General features: G+C 48.8%; 1 protein-coding gene across 2 annotated transcripts in view; it reads left to right on the forward strand.

Moving 5' to 3' along the window:
* Positions 1-1,561, forward strand: part of WBP11 (WW domain binding protein 11) — a 149,029-nt gene extending 147,468 nt beyond the window's left edge. For both annotated transcript variants that reach the window (XM_086958147.1, XM_086958154.1), the window contains exon 12: positions 590-1,561. In XM_086958147.1, coding sequence (XP_086814273.1) covers positions 590-1,044 — 455 coding nt within the window. In that variant the 3' untranslated portion in view covers positions 1,045-1,561. The remainder of the gene's footprint in view (positions 1-589) is intronic.
* Positions 1,562-9,588: the final 8,027 nt, after the last annotated feature.

Below are 9,588 nucleotides of genomic sequence, written 5' to 3' on the forward strand. Positions count from 1 at the left end.
AAGCTGTTGGTAACCAGACACATAGTTTCTGTTGAATCTCTGAAGCACAGTTGTCTTGCCCAAGCAACACATTGTAGCCTGAAGCAAAACTATTTCTGTCCAATACTTGAACCTGGGAGATCTATGTAAACTGAGAGCTAGCTGTGCCACCTATTCAAGAATATTGTATATTAGAGTGGGAAAGTTCCCTGTCTGAACCTGCAAGATGTCTATAAGCTGTTGGATAACTATGATCTCGGTAACTTGAGGTATAATTTGCTTCTTGAGCTGTAAGGCTATCTGTAACCCTTTAGGTAGCCCTGCTAAGCTAGTCTCTTGAGATCTTTATAGCATCAGTTCTGTCTTTAGCTGTTAAAGACCTAAATGATCTGTGTAACTTGAGGGATAGTTCTGCTGTTAACACCTAAACTGGTTAGTCTGTGTAACCTGAAGAATTGCTCTATTGTGTGTGGAACCCCTGAAGTGTGTAATCTTAAGGAACAGGCGGAGTCCAGATAACTGCCCATAGCTGTGAAGTGTGTGCCATTGGATCCTGCATTGTGTTTGATACTCTTGTGTTTTCTCTCCCTCTCCTGTTACCCACTTGCAGGTATTCCTCCTCCTCGTCCAGGCATGATGCGGCCTCCATTGGCTCCCCCACTTGGTCCTGGCCCCCCAGGGCTCTTCCCTGCCCCAGCCTTGCCCACCCCTGGGGTTGCCACTTCAAGCGTGCTGAGTGCTCCCCCTAGCTTGATCCAGCGCCCCAGTAAGGAAGAAAGTGGAAGCACAGGGACCAGTGCAGTGAGCAGCAGCGCCACCATCGAAAAGCAGGCCACTGCCACCATCAGCGCCAAGCCCCAAATCAACAATCCCAAGGCCGAAGTCACTCGCTTTGTGCCCACTGCTCTGCGGGTGCGGCGGGAGAACAAGGGTATCACTCCACAGAAGAAGCCAGAAGAGCCTGTAGCTCCTGCACCCAAGGCCGCTCCCAAGGCTGGAACCCCCATGCCCACGAAGGACGACATGTATGAAGCTTTCATGAAAGAAATGGAGAACCTGCTGTGAGATTGTGTAGGCTCGGCAGTCATTATATTGGCTTCTACAGGAATGGGCTGTAATGCAACATGCTGCCCATTTCTAGAGCCTCCAGGCCAGACTGGCGTGGCTTCCTCCCAGAATGACGAAATAGTGCAGGCTTTGCCATGTGTGGTATCCTCCCTGTTTCTACATAAACTGGCTGTGTGAATTCGCTAGCATCCATCTCTGATTCATTTCAGCACAATTAACTTCACCAATGTTTAGTGCTGTCTGATAGGACTGATATATAAGGGTGCTTGTACTCCACGGGCCTTCTCCTGTGACCGTATTATCTCATGCAAATTTGAGAGTCTTGAAGTGTTAGGGAGTTTTTAGTTTTTTTACATTGTTCCCCAAACCCCCCCTCTTTTTGTAAATATCTTTCTGACCCTGTTTTTAGTTGCCATCCCCACAAAATGGCTTTGGAGTAATTCATCCATTCCTCTGCCTCATTGTTATGGTATGTCTAATTCTTCCCAATGTAATAAATATTTGACACCTGTCATCACCTATTCTAATTTTGTGCTTTGTGTGGGTTTGGCAGATGAATTTGTATAACCCTCACTTATTTTTCTGTTACTTTTTTAAAATTATTATTTTTATTAACAGTAGGAATCAAATCACAAGGCAGTAAATATAGTACATTACGACTACTTATCTTAAACAAGTTTTTCTGATGTTTACAAATACACAATGTAGTTACTGGTGACACATGTCATGTCTGCAACGGTTCATCTTGAGCTGGTATCAGCGGTGGGGTACAGAGATTCCCCCTATATTCATTCCAGCCCTCCCAGATTCTGGACCACTTCCTGGGACATCCCCTGGCAACATAGACATATTTTTCACAAAACATGCACCAGCCCATGTCCTTTTTCCAATCACCCACAGCTGGTGTCCGCGATGCCCCCCACTTCTGGGCAATGTTACGTTTGGAGATCATAAGCCCCAATGTAACCCAGGTGACACATGAGTTGTTCAGGTCTGTCGGCTCCCACACATTCAGGAGACATCTCTTGGCCACCAGGGGAAGTGCCTGATCTAACACTTTACTCAGAATCTCATGTATTGTCTTCCAGTACCTCTGGACGTGCGGGCAGTCCTATAGTATATGAAGGAACGTACCTTCGCCTCCACAACCCCTTCTACATTTACCATCAGGTGCTCTACCCATGAGTATTATCCCAAGTCCCATGATGTAGACGCAGTGCAAAATTTTAAGTTGTACTAGCCTCAACTTTGCTGCGATGGCTACCTCTCATGGCGAAGATACTGCTGCTACCCAGTCCTCATCATCTAGAATTATGCCGTCCCCTTCTCATTTCTCTTGCAATGTCACAAAGGGGTCTCCTGGTTGGTTCACAAGCTTTTTGTATGTGAGCGAGATGGCCTTTGTCAGTAAGTAGCCATCAAGGAGTCTATCTCCGAAGGGTGTTGCTTCAGGAGGGGCATCTCCCTTTTGGAGACAGGAGTACAGGTCAAGGCGGACTTGCATGTACCTAAAATATTCTATGGAGGCAATATAGCCCTCATTTTTGCTGCTATATTGGCAAATGTGCAAATTTGTCTTTGGTAAAAGCTCCCCGTTTTGCAGATGTGATCTGGAAAATGGTTGATGCAGTTTCTGTGAACGGGCATTCTTTATTGTCCTTTCCATCGTACACTTTCGTTGAGATGTTGATTTGATGAGTGTGTCTTAACGATTGGGTTCGAGGCATGTGGGCTGCTGAATTCATATCTGTGCATAGATCGCCGCCTAGTGTTGGGTCCGGATGATTGCACATTGTTGTCCTGGAAGAGTCTTCGAAGTATCACGAGATAGGTGGCTCCTCCCCTGGACTACAGTGCGCATGGGCATCCACTCCATCCTCAGATTGTTTTTTTCCGCCATTGGGTTCGGATGTATATTTGTTAACTGAAGTCCGGAATCGATAAAAAACATTCTCTTTGGCCAAAAGGCCTTTAGTTATCGTCTGTATTGTCTTTGCGATCAGTGCCCAGTTCTTGTTCCAGCTCTATCCTCAAGCCGAACGTCAAGATTGCCGCGTGGCTTTTGAGCAGCAAGGCCTGGTCGACGCCAGAGGCCTTATCGACGAACCATCATGGAACGGAGCCAGTTCAAGAGATGTCCCGTTTGCAACTCCAAGTATCCTCACATCGATGTCCACCCGGTGTGCAACAAGTGCCTGTCTCCGGATCACGATGAAGCCAGCTGTATGGCTTGTTCTCGGTTCAGCTCCAAGAAGACGATTCGCCTTCGAAGTGCAGCGCGAAAGGAGACCCAGCAGACGGCACCTGACCCGGTGAACATCTTCGATGCCGAGGAAGATGAGGGAGTCGAGCAGGAAGTTCCAGAGAACCTGTCTGGTCCTGCATCGGAGATCGACTCCAGTTACGACGCAGATGTGGAAATGGTCTATAATGAAGACGTCGACGATGAGGTAGGAGACGATGATGAGGCCTTTAGGGACGTGGAAGATAGCTCCAGCGAAGAGCTAGGCCCAACCGTTGGTACGGGGGCCGAGAACAAAACACTCGATAAGGCTCAGGTCGAGGGATCGCCACATGGCCTTACCCGAGATCAAATGCGTGGTTCTACAGCCTCGCCTCAAGGCCCGGCTACGGACATTTCCAACGAGCCATCGGTTGACCGATCGAAATCGAAACCAAAAGCATTGGTGACTACAAAAAAGAAAGCACCAGAAACAAAATCGAAACCAAAAGTGCGTATTACTTTGGTCGGATCGAAGGCTTCTGAACCATCGGCACCGACTAAACAGAGGAGTGTTCTCGACCCGGGGAGGTCGCTAGAGAGTGTCGAGCCGAAGGCCGGGGCACCGAAAAAAATGGTCAAGGACGTCGACCCGAAGAAGTCGGCGCCGAAGGCCGTAGACACTAACAAGGGACTCGAAACTCAAAACGTTCTCGATCCTAAACGTCCACTCGACAAGGCAAAGGGCAGTAAAGACCTCAAGTCAACGACTAGCAGTGGCTCTAAAGACCCCGTCAAGTCAACACAGCCATCCGCCTCTTTTTCCAAGCAGGTGTCGGACTCCCTGCAACGCATTAAAGAAAAGGCTATCGCGGTCGGGCCGAAGGCCACTCCACCCCCGAAGCCAGTCAGTAAGCCTCTGAAGTCGTCGGCAACGATTCACTTCACTCTGCCACCGAAAGTGGTACCTAAGGCGTTCGCCCCTAAGACAGGCGTCGAAGCGGCCAAAAAAGGTGTCCATGGGGCCGAAGCCTACAACTACGGAAGGGGCCACCAAGCATCGACAGCCTCCCCAGGACGATCAGTCGAAGCAATTCATCGACGCTGAGACGGGTAGACTTTCCATTTTCAAGCGGAAAATCGCCCCAGAACAGCCTATGGAGTCGTATAGAATTCCATTGAAGAAAAAGAGAGATTCTGCTACGTCACCTCTTCTTTCTGAACCTATACAACCACATGGACAAGACACTGCTCCTATTTCACCCACATACTCAGATGTGGATGTAGGGGATGGTGACAATGAGGATTACAGTTATCCTGTAGACACTGATCTAGAAGATCACACTGAACCCTGGACAGACGCTGTTGACCCAGGGGATCCACAAACTGCCCCGGACAGTCTTGTCTATGCTATTAAAACATCACCTACAGAAGACACGGCTGCGTTTAATGCACTTATTGAGTGGGCAGCAAAAAATCATGATGTCCAGCTCCATGCTGACCCTATTGAAGAGGACTTTTTGTTTGACACCTTCTCAACCTCAGAGAGAACTGTCAAAACTCTACCCATGCTAAAAGGTGTCCTAAAACACGCTGGAGACATCTTTAAGGAGACCATGAGGGCAAGGGTAATAAACCCCAGAGTTGAGAAAAAATACAAACCAGCACCTGTGGACCCTACGTATATCAAGGGACAGTTGCCGTTGGACTCTCTGGTTGTTTCCAATGCCCGCAAAAGAGCGAACTCGCAAACAACGGGTGATGCTCCTCCCCCTGACAAGGAATCTAAAGTGCTAGAAGCATCAGGGAAAAGGGTGGCAGCTCAAGCGGCCAATGTCTGGCGAATCGCCAACACACAGGCACTCTTAGCCAGATATGACAGGGCTCATTATGATACACTCGAGACCCTGTTACAACACTTGCCAGATGAGTATAAGGAGGCAGCAGAGATGCTAATACAAGAAGGGAAACTTATATCAAAAGCATCTATTAAGTGTGCGCTGGACGCAGCAGACATGCAGCCAGGGCGATTAACACAAGTGTAATGTTACGAAGACATGCCTGGCTGAGAATCTCCGGCTTCAAGCCCGAGATACAAACCACCATACTCAATCAGCCGGTTAACCCTGATTACTTATTTGGCCCAGAGGTGGACACCACCTTGGAAAAATTTAAGAAGGAAACTGAGACTGCAAAGTCTATGGGGGCTCTACAGTCGCAGCAGTTCAGGGGTGGTTCCTTTCGTCGCTGCAACAATAGAGGAGCTTCCAGAGGACAACTGGCCCAGCAGACACAATACAGTAAAGGAGGCATACAGACCACCTACAACAAAAACAATAGGGGTGGCTATCGTGGAAACAGCACCAAGGGCAGAGGTCGTGGAAACAACAGCTCCCGATCCTCCGCCACTAACAAACAGTGACGTCTTGTCACTGCCCCCTGACCATACCACACCGGTCGGGGGGAGACTACAACAGTTCCTGCCGGTCTGGAAATCCATCACTACAGACAGGTGGGTGAGGCAGCTTATCCAGTATGGTTATTGTCTGGAGTTAACATCCACTCCACCCAACATACCCCCAAGACACCATCCTATGTCCGCAAAGCATTTACAATTATTGCAGCAGGAGTTAGTCAGCAGGCTGCAAAAAGAAGCCATAGAGCTCGTGCCTCTGGAACAAAAAGGTTCAGGGGTGTACACGCTGTACTTCTTGATCCCAAAAAAGGACGGGTCCCTCAGGCCCATACTGGATCTGAGGCCCCTAAACCAGTACATTCTATCAGAACACTTTCACATGATCACATTACAGCAGGTTCTACAGTTACTCAGTCATGGAGATTTCCTCGCAACACTAGATCTGAAGGATGCATATTTCCATATACCGCTACACCCGTCACACAGAAAAGATCTCAGATTTACCATTCAGGATCAGCATTATCAGTTCAAGGTCCTCCCTTTCGGAGTGAGGACAGCACCCAGGGTGTTTACCAAGTGCTTGGCGACAGTGGCTGCACATCTACGGAGACAGAATGTTCACGTCTACCCTTATCTGGACGACTGGCTTATTCAGGCAAAGTCGGCCCAGCAATGTGCCGCCCACATGTCCCGCACCATTCAACTTCTTCACGATCTGGGGTTTTCACTGAATTATCCAAAGTCCCGCCTTCAGCCCGCCCACGTACGACAGTACTTGGGCGTGACGATAGACACTCTGGCAGCCAAAGCACAGCCAAATTCAGTGAGGATCGACGGCATGCAATTGCTGATACGAAAATTCAAACCCCAACACTCGCTTCCAGCACAAGTGTTCATGCAGTTGATAGGCATGATGGCCTCCTGCATCTTCATAGTCCCGCACGCGAGACTACACATGCTTCCGCTTCAGGAGTGCTTAGCACTTCAGTGGAATCAGGGTCACGGACAATTGAAAGACATAGTGTTGGTGACCGGTCGTGCATACAACTCTCTGCATTGGTGGAATCCACAAAACCTTTGCAGGGGCCGACCGTTCCAGGAGCCTCAGCAACAGATTATACTGACGACGGACGCATCTCTCCAGGGATGGAGAGCTCATGTACTCCATTACACAGTGCAGGGACTATGGACAACACAGCAGAAAAAGATGCACGTCAACCTTCTGAAACTGATGGCAATCTTCATGGCAATAAAAGCATTCAAAGTACATTTGTGCAACAAGGTTGTGTTGATCCGGACGGACAACATGACGGCCATGCACTACATACAGAAGCAGGGAGGTACACACTCTCCACAGTTGTCTCATATGGCTCAGAGCATGTGGAAGTGGCCATTCAGAGAAACATCTTCCTCATGGCAGAACACCTCCCAGGCAAGGACAATCAGATGGCGGACCTGCTCAGCAGGCACAGCCACCAGATGCACGAGTGGGAGATACATCCATCAGTACTCCAACCGTACTTCCAGCAGTGGGGTCATCCAGAGATAGACCTCTTCGCCACAAGGGAAAACGCAAAATGCCAAAGCTTTGCCGGCAGGTTCCCACACCCACAGTCGCAGGGAAATGCGATATGAATGAACTGGTAAGGCATATTTGCGTACGCTTTTCCCCCAGCACCACTAATACCGCTAGTGGCACGCAAGCTGAAGCAACACTCGATGACTCTCATCCTGGTTGCTCCGACATGGGCACGCCAACCATGGTACACCACGTTTCTAGAACTCTCCGTGGTACTGCATCAAAAGCTGTACCTCACGCCCAGGCTTTTGACGTAGAGCCATGGCGACATTCAGCATCCAGATCCGCAACAGCTAAACCTGGCAATCTGGCTCCTGAGGTCTTAGAATTTGGCTACCTCAACCTGCCTTCTGACTGTATGGATATCATAAGGGAGGCAAGAAAGCCCTCCACTAGAGCATGTCATGTTATGCTGCAAAATGCAGCGGTTTGTCATTTATTGTGCCAACAACGACATGAATCCGCTAGATGCATCTACTCACAACATCTGTTATCTGTTACATCTATACAAATGCAATCTGGCCTATGCTTCCATTCGTATACATTTATCCACATAGCAGCTTATCTCCAAAACAGGCAGCATCTCTCGCTTTTCAGAGTGCCTGCCATCAAAGCTTTTCTGGAGGGAATCAAACAAGTTATTCCTCCCCGACACCCACCAGCTCCTGAATGGAACCTGAATGTGGTCCTCATCAGACTTATGGGTCCACCTTTTGAGCCTCTACACTCATGCGAGATACAATTCTTGACGTGGAAAGTGGCTTTCCTAATAGCAATCACATCGCTACGACGAGTTAGTGAACTTAAGGCACTAACCATCCAGGAGCCATTCATACAGATTCACTCCAACAGGGTGGTACTACGCACTAACCCTAAGTTTCTGCCTAAAGTGGTTTCACAGTTCCATATGAATCAAACTATTGAACTGCCAGTGTTCTTCCAGAATCCTGATTCAGTGGCAGAGAGAATGCTCCACACGCTAGACGTCAAAAGAGCTCTGATGTACTACATAGATAGAACAAAAGATTTTAGGAAAACAAAACTGTTTGTTGCCTTTTCACCACAACACAAAGGCAACCCCATTTCCAAAGCAGGTATAGCCAGGTGAATCGTTAAGTGCATACAGATTTGCTATCAAAAGGCAAAGCGCACATTAACAGTTCCCCCCAGAGCCCACTCCACACGAAAGTTGGGGGGCTCCATGGCTTTCCTTGGAAACATTCCTTTAGAGGAAATCTGTAGAGCAGCCACATGGTCTACCATACACACATTTACAAAACATTACTGAGTAGATGTGCACTCCAAACAGCAGGCAGCTGTAGGGCAGGCTGTTCTAAAAACACTTTTTCAGACTGCTGCAGCTGGCACGGGCGGCCGCCGCTAATAGAGGGACTGCAATATATTCTATGCACAGATATGAATTCAGCAGCCCGCATGCCTCGAACTGAATATGCTACTTACCAGTATGCATCTGTTCTTGGCATGTAGGGCTGCTGACATTCATATCGCCCGCCCTCCTCCCCGGCGCCTGTATCGGCTGCAGCACTCAGAATTACTCTTAGCATGGTCATCACTTGCTGTATTACACTCCATCTCTGCCACAATGGCTAAAAACAATCTGAGGATGGAGTGGATGCCCATGCGCACTGTAGTCCAGGGGAGGAGCCACCTATCTCGTGATACTTTGAAGACTCTTCCAGGACAACAATGTGCAATCATCCGGACCCAACACTAGGCGGCGATCTATGCACAGATATGAATGTCAGCAGCCCTACATGCCAAGAACAGATGCATAAATGTATAGGCATTTATATAGCGCACTACTTACCCGGAGGGTCCCAAGGCGCTTCGACCGCTGCGAAACCCTTCCTGGCTTCCCTGAGAGATGGTCCCTTAATGGGTATCTAAATAACAACAGAGCCTGTCAGTCAAATGGTGCTGAGGTCAATAATCATACCTCAGCACCATTTGACTGACAGGCTCTGTTGTTATTTAGGTAGTTAAACAGGGGGTATTAGCCTGTTTGGTCGGTAAACATCTCCCTCTGACCCTCCCTTACGAATTGTTTAATTAACCCTTAATGGGTATCTCCAGGGTGAGACCAGGCATCCCCGGCGGTCTGGTGGGGCCGTTAGTGAAGATGAGGCAAGCTAATGTCCAGAGTTGCCGAGTGTGATCGCTGATCAGAGTGGGCACCGAGGCGAGAGAATTATCGAGTCCGCTGACCCTGGTCCAGAAACCTGCCGCGCCGGGAATCGAACCCTGGTCCCGAGCCGTCCTCTGCTCTCGGGTCTGCCTCCTCTAACCAGTGAGCCACACTACTTC

This window comes from Lissotriton vulgaris, chromosome 1_1, assembly GCF_964263255.1.
Source record: "Lissotriton vulgaris chromosome 1_1, aLisVul1.2, whole genome shotgun sequence".
Taxonomy (NCBI): Eukaryota; Metazoa; Chordata; class Amphibia; order Caudata; family Salamandridae; genus Lissotriton; species Lissotriton vulgaris.